The 16,376-nt window shown below is 46.2% G+C and overlaps 2 protein-coding genes across 2 annotated transcripts; one reads left to right on the plus strand and one right to left on the minus strand.

Annotated features, from left to right (window-relative positions):
- Positions 1 to 3,499: 3,499 nt before the first annotated feature.
- On the plus strand, positions 3,500 to 7,932 carry LOC125551980 (NADH dehydrogenase [ubiquinone] 1 alpha subcomplex subunit 8-B-like; the record flags this gene model as incomplete). Its single annotated transcript, XM_048715406.1, is given in 2 exon segments — positions 3,500 to 3,851; positions 7,519 to 7,932. Coding segments are annotated over 2 exon segments (333 nt in total). The 3' UTR covers positions 7,655 to 7,932.
- Positions 7,933 to 10,762: 2,830 nt separating this feature from the next.
- LOC125551981 (mitogen-activated protein kinase kinase kinase 11-like) lies at positions 10,763 to 14,027 on the minus strand. Its single transcript, XM_048715408.1, has 3 exons — positions 13,074 to 14,027; positions 11,745 to 12,852; positions 10,763 to 11,210 (listed from the first exon to the last, which is right to left on the minus strand). Exons 1-3 carry the CDS (start codon positions 13,469 to 13,471, stop codon positions 10,926 to 10,928), a joined length of 1,791 nt encoding a protein of 596 aa, XP_048571365.1. The 5' UTR covers positions 13,472 to 14,027; the 3' UTR covers positions 10,763 to 10,925.
- Positions 14,028 to 16,376: the final 2,349 nt, after the last annotated feature.

The raw sequence follows: 16,376 nt of genomic DNA on the forward strand, positions 1-16,376 counted from the left end.
CTTACTCCATGCCTATGCCTTTACTATTATTGTTTCCCTTACAACTACTACCGCTTTATTCTGATACTATTCTGCAAACTTCTTACTATTTACCACTGCTATCATGTTACTTTGCCACTAATAAATTGCCGCAAGCAAGTTATCTTCATAGGTGTGATTGAATTGACAACTCAATTGCTAAGACTTATAAATATTCTTTGGCTCTTTTCCTAGGTTTTGTATGGCTTCGATGAAGAAGGGGCGATGAAGGCAGCTTGCTTCGGCTCGTTCCAGTGCTTATAGTCATTGCTAGATCGTCTATGGACGAATGTAATTTATGTTGCTCCCGGTGTTCTTTGTAGTGCCATGTCATTTGATAAAAATGTATAAGTTTTTTGAAGAGTCAAACTTCTTTAACTTTGACCATGTTTATATAAAAAAGTATTAACATCTGCATCATTAAATAAACACACTATGAAAATACACGTATCTAATGATACCGATTTGATATAATTTACATTGATATATTTTTCTACAAATTTAGTCAAAGTTAAGCAAGTTTGACTTCTAAAAAAACTAGTACACTTTATATTTAGAAACACATGGAGTAGATCGGAAGTTTTTCCCTCCAAAAATGACATAACGTGTGTTCTCTCGAAAGGAAATTAAAAGGGGTATTATTTCTCCTTTTCTTTTTCTTGAAGGCGGGGAGAGGGGGCCAATTCTTACATTTCTTTAGACTTAAGGGAAATAAATGCTACTACGAATCCCTAGGTTTCGCGGATCATCAGCAAGGCAAGTAACACATTGATCATACTCTTTCCATACCTAGTTTTTATGCATTAGTTCAATCCTCAAACATTGCATGATTAGGATGTCATTAACATATGGGTTGGGAAGTAGTTGATGAGGTAGAACCTATTGCCCTGTTATATTCAAACCCTTGGGAGTTACTTCTACGTGTTGCTTATATTGCTATGCTATGCTCGTAGACGTGGTTTGGGTGAGTGAAATCCATGACAGATGTGAGACTTTTAAATTAATGGTTCAACTTAAGGTGACAACTTAAACACACATCTGGGTGGATTGAGGCACTTGGAGAATCCAGTCTTGCCTGTATTTTTGGAAATCCCGGGGTTCCGTGTGATTCTCCTATGGACCGCCACTCAGGCTCAAAGGGAACTGAGATGATTCATGCTAGAAACTTTCGTGTGCAGCCACAAGCTACTATGGGCTCTAGCATAGTTGAGTAAGTTACGTGAAGCTCTCGAAGAGGTGGATTATCAGGTAGTGGGTTGTAGGTTTGGTATGGTCTGCCCGGAGTAGAGAGTTAATGTTTCTAAAAGACTGTGTCTCGGTCATCCATTTCTCAAACACCATGTAGTGTGAGAAATCCAACGGAGGAGATCGAGTCTTGTGGGGAAACGTGCGCAAACCTCTGCAGAGTGTACAAACTAATCATGGTTAGCCGTGTCCCCGGTTATGGACAATCTTGAGTATCTAGTACTTGGAGTATCTTAAGTATCTCATTACTCTTAAATTAATATTGTTGGGTTGATAATTATTTTAATTGGGATTGAGTTGGAGGAACCTTCTCAATGATGTTTCAACTACCATGATAGTTAAATTAAAATATATTCCTTTGTTGTAGGGAAAAATTGGCTTTTCGCAAAAACCATAACCATAGAGCTTTCCACCAGCCAAATATGCATGTAGTGATAGCATTATTCTGTTCTTGCTCTATTGTGTTATATTGACAGCATATTCCATGTGCTGACCCGTTTTCGGGCTGCAACATATTATGTTGCAAACTTTTCAGACGAGGAGTAAGGTTCGTTAGGTCGTTGCCGTGCAACTCAGCTATGTTGTTGGAGTTGATGGACTCACTTTATCTTTCAAGCCTTCCACTGTTATCGTATTAGATGGCCTTAAGCCATATTTATTGTAATAAGTTCTCTTTTGAGACATTCGATGTAATAAGTGTGTGATTGCTACTCTGTTATAAATCCTTGAGTACTGTGTGTGTCAGCATTACCGATCCAGGGATGACACAGAAGCACATAGACTTGACCATTTGAGGTCGGGTCGCTACATAGAGATTCCAATATGGACTACATATGAAACAAAATGAGTGAATATAGCCTCAAAAACATGTTTATATCCGCATTGAAATCTCTAAAAAAGTCTTATATTTAGAAATGTAGGGGGTATATTGATGTTGTTATGGTTTTGCTATGTTTAATGTTTGTCACTAGGGTCCAAGTGTTGTGATTGCAGATCTGAACCCTCTATGTTTTCATGAATATATTTGTGTTATTGATCATATTTGTAAGTTGTGTGCATATATTATCGTTCTAAGACCCCAAGCTGGCAATAATTGGGATATCAATATAATGACTTTAACTTGAGGATTACATGTATTCACTACGTGTTAATACTTTGTTCCGGCTCTTTATTAAAAGGAGTGTCTTAATTACCATTAGTTTTTATTAGGACTCCACTGCCACGAGAGGGTAGGATAAAATATGTTATGCAAGTTCTTATCGAAGGCGTGTATGACTATTTATGGGATGCATGCCAACATATGTTGATGAATTGAAGCTAGCTTGTTATCGATCTAGCTTATAACCGTTGCATATTGAATCGCATCCGAGCAACCCCATCACTTACTCCATGCCTACGCCTTTATTACTATTGTTTCCCTAACAATTACTACCGCTTTATTTTGATACTATTCTGCAAACTTCTTACTATTTCTACCACTGTTGTCATGTTACTTTGCCACTAATAAATTGCCGCAAGCAAGTTATCTTCTCAGGTATGATTGAATTGACAACTCAATTGCTAAGACTTATAAATATTCTTTGGCTTTCTTCCCAGGTTTTGTATGGCTTCGATGAAGAAGGGGCGATGAAGGCAGCTTGCTTCGGCTCGTTTTAGTGTTTATAGTCATTGTTAGATCGTCTATGGATGGATGTAGTTTACGTTACTCCTTGTGTTCTTTGTAGTGCCATGACATTTAATAAAAGTGTATAAGTTTTTTGAAAAGTCAAACTTCTTTAACTTTGACCATGTTTATAGAAAAAAGTATTAACATCTGCATCATTAAATAAACACACTATGAAAATACACGAATCTAATGATACCGATTTGATATAATTTACATTGATATATTTTTCTACAAATTTAGTCAAAGTTAAGCAAGTTTGACTTCTAAAAAAACTAGTACACTTTATATTTAGAAACACATGGAGTAGATCGGAAGTTTTTCCCTCCAAAAATGACATAAACGTGTGTTCTCTCGAAAGGAAATTAAAAGGGGTATTATTTCTCCTTTTCTTTTTCTTGAAGACGGGGAGAGGGGGCCAATTCTTACATTTCTTTAGACTTTAAGGGAAAGAAATGAGAGCTAAGGGCGGGCCCTTTTCTTACCAGGCTACAGATAGAGATAAGCCCAAGCAGCCTAGCCCAATGTCACGATTATACCCAACAAAAAGGCCCGTAGCTACTCCAAAGCCCAGGAACGGCACTGACTGAGGAAGGCACCTCCTCCTCCGGCCCCCAACCTCGCCTCTCTCCATCTGCTCCGGTCCTCTCCTCCCCTTGGCCCCTCTCGCCCCCAGATCTCCAACCCGAGAATCTGCCAGAAGCCGTCGAGGCCCTACGCCCGCAGCCATGTCAGCGAACAGCACGCCGGTGGACGCCTCGGGCGAGCCGATCCCAACGTCGTCGGTGCTGATGGCGGCGTCCAAGCACATCGCGGTGCGGTGCCGGCCGGAGAACGTGGCCTTCCTCAACTGCAAGAAGAAGGACCCCAACCCCGAGAAGTGTCTCGAGAAGGGCCGCCAGGTCACGCGCTGCGTCTTCAACCTGTGAGTCGCTCGCCATACCCTCCTCGCCATCGCCCTATCGCATCCCCTCGTGCCTGATTTCATTTCGGATTCCTGAAATGTTGCTTCGATCGTGCTGCCAGCGACTGATTAATTTATTCTGGTAGGCGTATCCTCTGTCGCTGACGTGCGTCCAAATTTTGTTAGTGTGTGTGTGTGCCGTAATGCTGCTCTTTTGTGAACTTGTGATGTCTAGTGCGTGCTATACTGAACTTGTTTTACCATTTAGTGTTAGACGACGAGCTTGTAAGCAGATTTTGTGCCTCTGTATTTAGCCTATGCCTAGCCGAGAGCCAAGCAGCCAATTGTAAATCGTTGGCGATGATCATTTTGTTTGTATTTAACCGTATCCGGTCACGCAGGGGATTAAAGAGTAGTGGTGGTACAGGGATTAGCTAGTTGGTGACAGTTATGGGGTAATACATATGTGCCTTTGTTCATCGATTTGTACTACTTTGTACCGAGTTCAGGGTTCACTGCCGCGCTATCGTATGCAAAGGTTGGGATATGTGGTGACTGTTGGGTTTGTTGCTACCCAATCTCAGCCCCAACCATGGGTAATGAGTAATTTAGTAGCGAGTTCCACATTCTCTGGTGAAGATGGGAATTGAGTTTGTCGTTTGGCTGATAAACTGCATAATTATTACGGATAAGCTGTTTGCAATTGCTATATAATTTCTGATGATGTAGGGCTTACACCATGCAGTGCTACCTTTCTGATCAGATCATGTGTGACTAAATCCATTCTTAGATCTGAATTGTACACTTAGATGGAAGCTTTATAATTTTGGTTGTTTATGTTCTACTTCGAATGTTTATCTGAATTTTTTCCCCTGTGAGACAGTCTAACAGATAATAATTGATTCTGATCTATTCATTTGCCAGAGCAAGTTTGCAATTGCAATCTGCTGTCTTCTGTATCCCATTTTCAGATGAGTGACAAAAAAGTTATAATCAAATAGTCCTCAGCGGACAAACTAGTAGAGTTCCTAAGGTGACTAAGAGGAACAAATTGATAAAAGTATTATCTACTTCTAGCCAAAATACAGGTGATGACTCCTGTTTCCTTTGCCAGGTGAGACCTGCTGCGCTTGGTATCATTTTGAGACCTAGACCATCTCACATTTTCGTCCATTTCTATTAAATACTCTGTTCACAAATATAAGATGTTTTGGATATTTCAATATGGACTACAAATGGACTGAAACGAGTGAACAAACACACTAAAACGTGTCTATATATACATCAGATTCAGAAAAAGAGTTCAAACATCTTATATTTGTGAACGGAGGGAGTGGTAGTCTATTCTGGGAACACAAGGGGCGAACAACATCCAGTGCAATTCTGTATACAGGCACTAAATAGGCATCCACTGACAGTGGTTCGTTAAGAACTACTCTACTTTATAAGGATTGCGTAAGCAAGCCATATTGCTCTTGGGTTTTGTTGAACTAAGCAGTCAGTGTTATACTGTTTGCTGTTTTCAGTTAAGATAATTGCCCTCCCATTCAGTGAAGGCCAAGAGATGTTAAGCCGCCACATCTATACCAGCATGTGGTAGCGAATCTATGAACCGCTCAATTGGTTTGAATGCCCTTTTGTGGAGAGTACATGGAGGGCGCATGCCACATTTTTTATTCTGTAAAACTGTGAGTCTGTGATTGAGGTTTGCACAGCATAGGCACTGGGCATAAGAGTAACATTAAAAAATAGTATGATCACATCACATATGTCATCTCATGGACATGTGCTAGAAGATCAGACATAATCACAAGAATACTACTAGCAAGAGACATCATAATTGATGCCTAAGAAAGTATTAGACCCAAATTAACAGGAGTGTTGTAATTTGGGTTGCAGTAGGGTCTGGTGTTGTCACCAAAAAAAAAACAAAGCGTATGCAGTAGGGATGTTGTAGTGGAGCACGAAGATGGGAATTAGTGAGAACTCTACTGAGAGCTTTTTAGAAACCTGATTCACCCCACTCTACAGGGTCTAGAAAAAAGCACTTCCAGAGAGGTTGCTGTCCTCAGGGTCGGTGCACGCCAGCGCATGTAGAGGCAATACATGAACAGATAAGAGAAAGGCAAAATGAGAGGTGAATGCAGACAGCTTAAATTTGAAAAGTCGCTGTCTCACCTTTTGCCTCTCATTCTTTATACTTGGTGCTGCCTCCACTAATCTGTCCCTACTCCGGCATGCACTGAATGTTGGGAGAACAGAGTCTACAGACCTGCTCTCTTGTAGAACCTGCACATGTTGGGACAAATCAGGCTTGTGGGAAGTACCTGTATGAGTGTGTGACTGCTTACTTCTTCTTGTCTTTGTCTTCCTGTCCTGTGCAATGTGCTGCTGCATTGCCTGGCAACAACAGACCTTGCCTCCCAATACAATCCTGTAACTCACAGTACCCCTGTTTTTTTGGTGAAATACTGTATGAAGTATCAATGATAATATCTCTTGCTTATTTGCTTGTAGAATACCCTATGATCAGTTTGATCTCGGTAGTGCATATGTGATATAAACAAATATGGTTCTATCTTTCCGCCTTAGTGCTGTTGTTTCTATTCCTTCTAGTGTTGAAGTGCAAAATTCCCTGGCTAAGTCATTTATATGAGTGTGACTTGGGGCGTTGGGTGGTTATGAAGATTTCAATAACATCTATTCAATAATCAAATGTAATGCATATGCGACTCGTGAGTAGACAAGCATAATGTGGGATTGAATAATGCTTGCCTTTTCTGACTTCTGTTACTTCTATTTGTTTTTGTTTATCTAGTATTGAAATGATTAGGTGAGAATAAATGGAGGCAAAATTTACTTTTTTTGGTTTGGGCCATTGCTTGAACTGAACCTTCATCAGTGATTTCAGACTTGCACATTATTGTGCATGCTAGATCTCCAGACACCATCTAATAGATCCTGCTCTGTTCTGTTTAGGTCTGTGTTGGTTATGTTTTGCTTGCTAGTTTTCTTAGCTTTCTGGTTCCTTCCTTTTGGTTTGTCTCGTAAGCCTGCTAGTTTTTTGTAGATAGCTTTTTCGTTGCTTGTAGCGTTTTCGGGTTTGTCCTTCACGTCATTTTGATGCTTTCAATGCAAAATAGCATGGATTTTGACGTGTGTTCTAGAAAAAGAACTAGCATTTTATTTTACTCATTTTGTGTGGAAAACTTGCTTGTTCGGGACTTAAAAAATCACTGGCATAGTGATGGATTGGTTTTTAAGTTGGTGAGGTAGTGCTCCATGTTCAAGTTGTTTTGCCTCTTGGGTGATGTTGCATGGGTGTTACGTAAGGAGAACAAAAATGCATACATGATGATTTTATGCCTGTATTTGTTTTCCTGATTGTGTTTGGTCATGTCAAAAAGGTTGATAGGGGCATCCAATTTGAGTAGCAACCTAGCAGGATCTATTATTGTCATTAAAAGTTCTTATTCCGTGTGTTAAATCTGAAAATTGGATATTCTTCCTTCCCTTTATGGACTACAGATTTCAGACCTTTTCATCATGTTTCTTGTACATATTTTTTAGACTGCTTAGCTGTGATGTCGCTTCCGTGAAGCCAATCACTTTTGTGTATTCTTCATCTACCTGCTCTACTTTCTCATTCTGGTAAGTAATCACTTTGTGATCACATTTCTGATTGCAGGTTGAAAGAACTTCACCAAAAGTGCCCCAAGGAGATGGATGCGTATGCTGGGTGCATGTATTACTACACGAATGAATTTGACTTCTGCCGCAAGGAGCAGGAAGCTTTCGAGGGTGCGTGCCCTATTTCCGAGTAGCCCGTCTTCTGAGAGCGAGTTTTACCCCCAGTGATCTCTTGAGAAATAAGGAGAAAAGCCGGCAAACCCTCCAAGTTGACGATCTCCCATGTTTATTGTACCCAGAGAGTTTTGTTTGTATGGGTGAATAGCGCGTCATTGAGCTGCTCATCCCATTCGCTCGTCTTTCTTCAGCAATTACATCTCTGTTTTAACCTTCGAGTTGGATGCCAAACTTGACTCAGCTGTAGTCCCAAGTTGTTGTTGTTGATGATGATTCTTCCTTTGGCTTTGGTTAACAGCGTAACGTGATGTCCTTTTACCTCTTGGAATACAGGAATTGATGGCCCTGTCAAATCCATGTAGAGTAGAAACGAAAAGCAACTGGTAGGAATATAAGCGGCCATTTCATGTTTCGTTTGGGGTTGAGATTCTCTGCAGTAGTGTATGGTGGGCTACTGCAGAGGATCCTAACCCTTCGTTTGGATTGCATGGTTCATGTACAGTTGTTGAGTACTCTCGAAAAAAAATGTACAGTTGTTGTGGAAGACAAAATTTGTGCTACCAGGAGCATGGTCCTGAAAGGAAAATTTCATGTGAAGCGCGCCGACGACGGATGGCATGGGCCAGAGCTTATTACTGCGTCTGCTTTTGTTTCCAAAGAGGCCCTCATGGCGTCCGTTCCGTCACTATCAATAGCTCCGTGCGCTCTCTGCTCCTGCGTGCCTATCTATCTCTAGGCTGTAGCAGCTCAGCTACGGAATTGTTTCAGATCTACGGCCTGTACCATCCTACCATGCCATTCATTTCGTTCATTCATTCATTCATGGGGCGCTGGCTGATGACGCCAGGCCAACGCACGGGAGGAGGCGTGGCAAGGACACGCAGGGAAGGCGTGAATGCGGCTCGCTCAGCGAGAGGCGCGTGAGCGACAGTGCCGACGATCCGCGGGCCGCAGAGAGTGAAGATTCATGGCATGGCACGAACCGACCGAGGCACTCCACTGCGTCGTGCACGCGTTGCACGCCTCATGGAGTCATGGTTATGGCCTCAGCCTTGAGTGGACGGATGGATGCAGTAATGCAGATGCAGATGCAGCGCTGTACCTTTGCTGCCGCTACTACTCCTGCTGTCTCTGTTGTGCCCATGCCTCGGTTCAATGGAGTCGCTGTACAAAGGTTCAGCGCGCACTTACTGCTGCATTTACCGTTTTGCAGATGGATGGCACCCATGGTTATTTGATTTTACTAGTACTCCCTCCGTAAACTAATATAAAAGCGTTTAGAATACTAAAGTAGTGATCTAAATGCTCTTATATTAGTTTACAGAAAAAGTACGTGATTACTTTTGCGATGGACAAGCAGCCGCCCGCCTCATCGGATGCTGCAGCTGCAGCGCCGATCCGGGGAGGGTCAGGGGAGTCGCCCGTGCAGGGAGGGAGCCAGCCACCTGCAATTCCGGCGCCCGCGTGAGCGGTCAGTCACAGCGCAGCCCCTGCAAGCCGTGTCGGGGCTGTGGTGGCCTCCCCGGCTCATGGCATACGTGCGCGCCACAGCAGAGCAGAGCCCCCGCACCGTGCCAAAGAAAAGCCGCCTCCGCTCCTTCCGGGCAAACCACCCTCGAATGGGAGGAGAGCATGGAGCAACTTGCCACGCCAGTTTGGGATGCACAAATCTTGCAATCCACGGGTATCTATCTCAGTCTGTGGGCCTCCCAACATTCGGAACAAAAAAATTTATCTATCTTTGGTGGATTTAGTCGGGTCTGTCCGTAGTTCGTTTATGTTCGTGCGTCTTCAAGTTGTATTCTTCTAATATCCGCTACTCTTCAACAGCGATGGTTGTTATTCTGATGCGCTGGTTCTATGGGGCCTTACCACAACGATTTCTTGTCCGTCTACAACAGCAAGTTTTGTCCGGTTACGACGGGGGAGCGGCGACACCTTCGGCTCGCTTTACAGTATCTATGACCATATATGACGAATATGGCCTTTCAAATGCCCGGCGCGTCCGTGGACATTGACCGGGCACGCCTCGAATTTCACTTGTTGCATCCGGACATCTCATACTCGATTCTTATATTCATATAAAGACATGCAAAAAAAGTAGAACCTACGTCCTACATCGATCCTAGCCACTCCTCGTCGGAGATCACGACAATCTCTGTGCCCGGCTCCGGCTGCTCCGCTCCGGCCTCCTCCGCATCTATCTTCGCATCAAGTTTGGTGAAGAGCGCGTCGGTCTCCGCCTACTCCTGCCGAAGAAACGCCCAGTTGGCCTCCACATAGGCCTCATTCTGGATGGACTCCAGGATGGCCTGTTGCTTGGCCATCTCGTCGGACCATGGCGGAGTGCTGGAGCATGGGCGGAGCGTCCGACTGTGGGCAGAGCGCCGGAGCTGGAGAGGGAGGAGGTGGATGGGCTCGGACCTCTCGGAAGAAATCCTTTATTTTTTCTGTGATACAATCAAACAAACTCAAATCTTATAGGAATCCAATGGGCATGTCATTTCAATCCTACGTTTTTCCTATTTCTGTGTTTTTGCAATCCCGCGAATCAAAGAGGCACGAAAAAGAGAAAGCATCATCGTCTTATTTGGCCGCATACAAGAATGACAAAGTCGTACATACTACGTAGGGTTTGCACCGTTCCTTGGAAACTAATGATGGCCATGAACTTTGGAGGAACAGCCGCACATGCATCACGCTCAGTCACTGATTAATCGCCAGATGTGGTGTGGAAACGACCCAAGGGCTGTTTGCTCGTCAAATTTGGACCCAGCCCAGGTGTGCGTGCCAGCCAGCCAGCCGCACCCTTGAACGGGTCAAACAAAACAAAGGAGATGAGATCCACCATTGTTTATAGCAGCAGATGAGATGAGCAGCCTGCGTCCAAGTGTCCCAAGAGCATTGCATGGACTCACTGTGCAGTTAGTTCGTTGTGGATGATAGCATAGGATAGGGAGGGCAAGCAAAAAACAACTGTCCCTTGTCCTATAGATCCGTCCGCTAAACTAAATCTTTGATGCTCTCTGTTGATTTTTCATCTCACTCACTCTACATGTGGATGTGGGGACCTACAAACATAGCTCATCCAAGATGCATGCATTGGGCAAGAAACGGCAGCAAAATATATCAAGCCTTTGCACATATATTATACTTTTTCTCATCTCATCTCATCTCATATGCAGTCTCCTGCATCTCTGGGCACTCAGCCAAACATAGCACATATACTACTATAGCATGATTTATAATGGTAAAAAGGAAAGAAAAAGAAAGAAGAAGAGAAAAAAACTATCTCAGGCTCTGCTTTTGCAGGGTGGATATGATCTCCGAGAACTGAGGGCGTTTGAGAGGGCAATTGTCCCAGCACCGGCTCATCAGCGACCTCAGGAACGGCGGGCAGTCCCTCGGTATCTCCGGCCTCAGCCCGCACGCCGCGATCCCCACCGCCGCCTGCACCGGCGAGTACGTCGAGTAGGCCTCCTCGCCGGTCACCATCTCCCACAGAACCATGCCGTAGCTGTAGACGTTGCTCATGCAGGTCTCCGACACGCTTTCTGGATCTCCAGCAATGATCTGTAAACAAAGCATTTAAGTAACCACCTCTCAGTAAGGATAAGTTCAGATAACATAAGCTTAAAAGGATGATAAGGAGTACAATAGGAGCACAAAATTGGTTTTTCAGGGTTAAAAGGATGGATTCCCTGACCATTGGGTGGACACAAGATAGTACTACTAACTGGCATTGGCAGGCTGATCTAGTGCATAAGAGCATCAAGTTGGTCAGATCAAAGTAGTATTTCTTTCACATTTCGCATTTGAAGTTTTATTATGCTCTGCTCATAAAATTAAAAGGCAAGATGATGCAGTGTTCTACACGGTTTGTCCTAGAGTTCTATGTACCCCTACAGGATGACAAGTAAAAATACATGTTTCATCGTCAATGTTGCTGTTTTACTGGGTTACTTGAAGATCCCAGATAATGGCTACAGTTAAAATAGAGCAATTAGCTCAAAGAAAGAACTTCTAGCATGCTGGGACTAAACTCGCTTTCAGAAAGAGCATTTCTAGAAGAGTTTATTTACATTAAATCAAGTCAAGAAAACTAACCTCTGGAGCTAGCCAGCGATACCCAGACGTCTCATACTCAGTAACCTCGCCAGCATTATTACAAGGGGTAACAATGCCCATATCCCCAAGGCAGGCATTTCCCTGTCTGTCTAGCAGGATCCTTCGTGCGTTAAGATCACGGTACGCAATGCCGTAGCCGTTCATGAACGCCAAGCCGTCAGCAACATCAAGAGCAATCCTAATCGTGTCCCGGAGCGACAGTCTCTTGTTTCTCTGCATAATGATGTCATGAACCGAGCCCCCTTCCATCATCCTAGTCACTATGCAGAGGCCATGGCTCTCGTTGAAGCAGATGCCATGGAACTGGAGGATGTTCTTCTGACCGCAGCTCATCAGTTGCAGCAAGTCCTGACGGATCTCGACATCGTAAGCACTGCCCATGTTGCAACCCCTCATTTTGTTAACCCAAACCTTCCTTCCTCTGTGGACTCCCCTGAACGAGTTTTGGCCAACCCAGTCGACGAATTCGATCTCCTCGGAGCTCACAATCCAGCGGCCGAGCTCCTCGCCCCCGGATCGGACGGTCTGCCACTCATCTACTGAGACAAAGACTGATGATTGTGGTAGGGGAGTGGGAAGGTATGGCCTGCGAGCAGGCTCATTGTCAAGAACCTGGCCTTCCTCGGGATCAAACATGGACTCCTCGTCGAAGTTGCGCGATCCTTCTTCCTGGCAGCCGCAGAGCCCGAAGGGGAGCTTCACACCGCCACCGCCGCCTCCACTGTTCTTCCGATGCTTCTTTGTCGCCGATTTTAGCGCGGCCTCGACCCGGCTCTTGAAGAGCTCCTCGCTCCCGGATTGCACAATTATCAGGACGACACCAAGTGTCAGTCCTCTCTTCTCGAAGATCTGGATCTTCTTGCAACTGAACAATGGGCTGTCGAGTGAGCCTGACATTGACTGCCATGAAAGTGGGGCGTTGCAGGCAAAGGTGAGCTGAAATACAGTGCCCTCGGCACCACTTTCTCTGCCATTGCTGCCATGAACTTCCTCGATGCTCAGTGCAGGCTGATCCTCACCGGCCGCCTGCTCTACAAGGCGGGCGTGCAAGAGGACATCTTTCATGTCAAATCCTGCCTGTGCGTAGCTGCAAAACCGAGATTTCTGACCGTCAGCAACGGAACCATTCAGCACATCCAAATAAATAAATTATGCGCTTGATTTAGCACCTCTGGTTTAACAAACCAGATAAAAGGTCGTAAATACTGTATAGAAATTAGAAACAGGAAGCAGTTTAAGTGGTATGTGGCCGCTTGATGCCGCGGCAAAATTTCGTCTGTTCCAGAACTTGCGAAGATGGTCGCTCACCTGTTGGGAAGAGCATCGAAGTGGCGGCGGAGGTCAGAAACGAGCTTCTCCGGCAGCTGCTGGGCTGCGGCGCCACGGGAGTAGAGCTGCGCGAGGCCGCGGAGGAGGAGCGGCGGCTTCTCGCCGCCGGCGCGCGGCGAGGGGTCGCGGGGGACGCCGCCGTTGTCCAGGTTGAGCGTGTTCTTGAATGCCGCGATGGCGCCGGCGAAGTTGCGGCCCAGGCGCTGCCACTTCTTGGGCGCCGCCGGGCCCGAAATCGGGTCACCCGCGCCGACCGAGTCAGCGCAGGTGGGGAGCGAACCGTCCGAGCGGGCGTGGGGCTTCATCAGAACCTGCTCCACCATGGACTCCTCGTCGGTGCTCGGCCGGCCCGACCAGCACTCCAGCGCGGCCGCCATCGCTGGAGACTAGGCTTCTCCCGCCTCTAAATCTCAACCTCCGGCGCGAGATTGGCAGCCTAGCTGGCGCCAAATTGCTGGAGGAGTATGGCAAGATCTTGCAAGAGCGGTTCTTGTCTCGGCAACTTGTGCGTGGCAGATTGGGACAGAGTAGGCGCAAAAAAGGATGGAATCAATCCCTTCTGCTGGATTTCTTGGTTCTTGGCGCGGTGCTAGACTGGAGACTGCTAGTAGGAACTAGGAAAACACTGCAAAAGGAGTAGGTGAAGCAGCAAGAGGGACAGCTCGGAGAATGCCGTTCTTGGTGGATTTGTGAGGGGATCACGAGGTGTTTATCCTGTGGGATATTTTGGGATGTGATGCTTCCTCCTCTGCATAGCTATGCGTGTCCAGCTTCCCGGCTCAGCTGGAATGGGGCAGGACTGGAGGGGGAGAAAGGAGCCGGACAAGCAGGAGAGGGGGGCAAAAAACGATGCCGTCTTTTGTAGCAGCGGAGCAGAGAGAGAGGGGCTCTGGCCCATGACAGGGAGGGAGGGGGAGAGAGGTGGAGGTGGAGGAACATGCATCATGGGGAGAGGGTGGGGCTGGTGTAGAGGCGCGATTATTTTAAGGAGGGCGGGTTTGGTGCGCTCATGTGATTTTGCTGCGCTTGACAGGCGCAGAAAACCCAGTTAAGGATGAGATTCCTTGCAAATGCCCTTGTATGTATGAGCCTCGTCTTTTTTGTCTCACGCACTGTATCTGTATGCAAGGGATTAGCACTAACTAACTATGCTTAGCTTTGAAAGGGTGATTAGCACTAAGACACTTGGACAGAGATGCGCATTCTCGAGAGAGACGGACGGCGGTAAATAATCTGCAGCGAGCATGGAAGTTTCGGACAAGACGTGGTAAAAAAAGGGATTTCCTTTCATCTCATCTCCCCCGGCTGTGGCAATACATTGATGGTATCACGAGAAAGGATGGCTTCTCTGCGGCGGCTGCTGCCTGCCTGTGTGTGTGTCTGTCTTGTCCATTTGCCTCATCTGAATAGATACGTAGATGGCCCTGTTTGAATCCATAGGTTAGAGTTAGTTTGGGTTAGATTGGACTCAACTAATTCAAAAATATTCAAATATAAAGGTTAGTTTGGGTTAGATGCATCTAACCCATGCAAAAAATCTAACCCACCCAAGAGGTGCTTATTTGGGTTAGATCTTCTCAGGACCACTAAAAAAACATTTTTTCTCTTGCTCTAGCCGCAGCAGATCCCTCCGTACTTTCTCGAAGCTTCTCGTCCCCTCCCTCCCTCCCTCCCTCCCTCTCGCCCGTCTGCGAAGGCGCCTCGCCGTATCCGCGCTCCATCTAACTCTACAATCCAAACATCTTTTTGACTAGAGTTAGTTTAGGATTAGTTTAGGGTTAGAATCTAACTCTAACCTCTAACTGAGTTAGAGTATCCAAACAGGGCCGATGGGATCGCCTCGCCAGCCAGCTTTACTCTTCTTCCACGTCCATTTCTCGCCGATCGATAGAAGCAACTTAACAAGACGTTTCGGTCAGGATATCATCGTATGTATCCTTCTCTGTAGTGTAGAGGACGAGGCTCGCTGGGTGCACAGCGACAAGTGTCGCGTCGCTTGAGGTTGACGACTGCTACTATGTGCTGCTCGCCACTGTAGGGAGCGGTGAGATGGAATCATGTCGCAAAGGGCATTATCTACCTTTTCTGTCAAGGATACAAAGGGGGGGCATTATCTTTTCTTTCAAAGATACAAAGGGGGGCATAATCTTTTTTTTTTGAGTAATCTCGCCACTTTATTGATTATCAGTAATGTTCATCGATACTGACGAGGTTATGTACCTAGGGTAAGGTCATAGTCCTGACCTAGACACCTTCCCCTAGGACATCATCCTAAAATCAGAATCATTCAAAGGGTACCATCACCCACTTGACCAGAGACGTTTCACTCGGAAGAATCAATGTCACTCAACCGTCAGAAGCCACTCGACGAGCAGAAGATCTAAAGCCACTCTGCAACAACAACGGTCGAGCATTTACTTATAGACTTAATTGTCATTTATAGCACTTAATGGCTAGCGTTACCAGTAACATTCCTCTCTTAATGTACATTGAACCATGTGTAACGGAGGGGAGCAGGGGTCCTGGCGCACTCTATATAAGCCACCCCCTCCTCTGGGACAAGGTTTCACATCTTTTGTAAACACACACACATAATCCAGTCGACCGCCTCAGGGCACCGAGACGTAGGGCCGTTACTTCTTCCGAGGAGGGCTTGAACTCGTAAAACTCGTGTGTACAACTACTCCATAGCTAAGATCTTGCCTCCTCATACCTACCCCCCATTCTACTGTCAGTCTTAAATCCACGATAGTTGGCGCCCACCGTGGGGCAGGTGTCTTAGCAGTTTATTGGAGAAGTTGCGATTCTTCCGATTCCCATCATCATGGTTTCCGGCGGAGGATTGGCTGAAGGCCACGGGATCCGTCTCGGCGCGCTCGTCTTCATCGCCGACGACTCCGCTTGGCTTCACGAAGCTCCACTCGACGTCGAGGCGCTCCCCGTCCGAGGGCGACACACTTCCGTGTGTGCGTTCGCGGCGTCCTTCTTCGACAACTGTCGACTCCGTATCAGTCGACTCCTGTGGCAACCTTCCTCTCCGTTGTTCGCCGGCGCCAGCGATCCGGTCGGTCGCGGCTTCAGCGGTGGGTGAGCACGCGGTGGCCCGCCAATCAGCCACCCTACAAATCGCGGCACTCGAGCCCGATGAAACTCTCTACGACCTGTTCGATCTGTCGACTGGCTCCGTCGAGACTGCGTCCGAATGCGACAGCAGCGACCCCGCGGCGGAAGTCTTGATGGTCAATGGACCACACAGTCCTCCTGGCTTCACTCGGGAAGGCA

This window comes from Triticum urartu, chromosome 4 (assembly GCF_003073215.2).
Source record: "Triticum urartu cultivar G1812 chromosome 4, Tu2.1, whole genome shotgun sequence".
Lineage (NCBI taxonomy): Eukaryota > Viridiplantae > Streptophyta > Magnoliopsida > Poales > Poaceae > Triticum > Triticum urartu.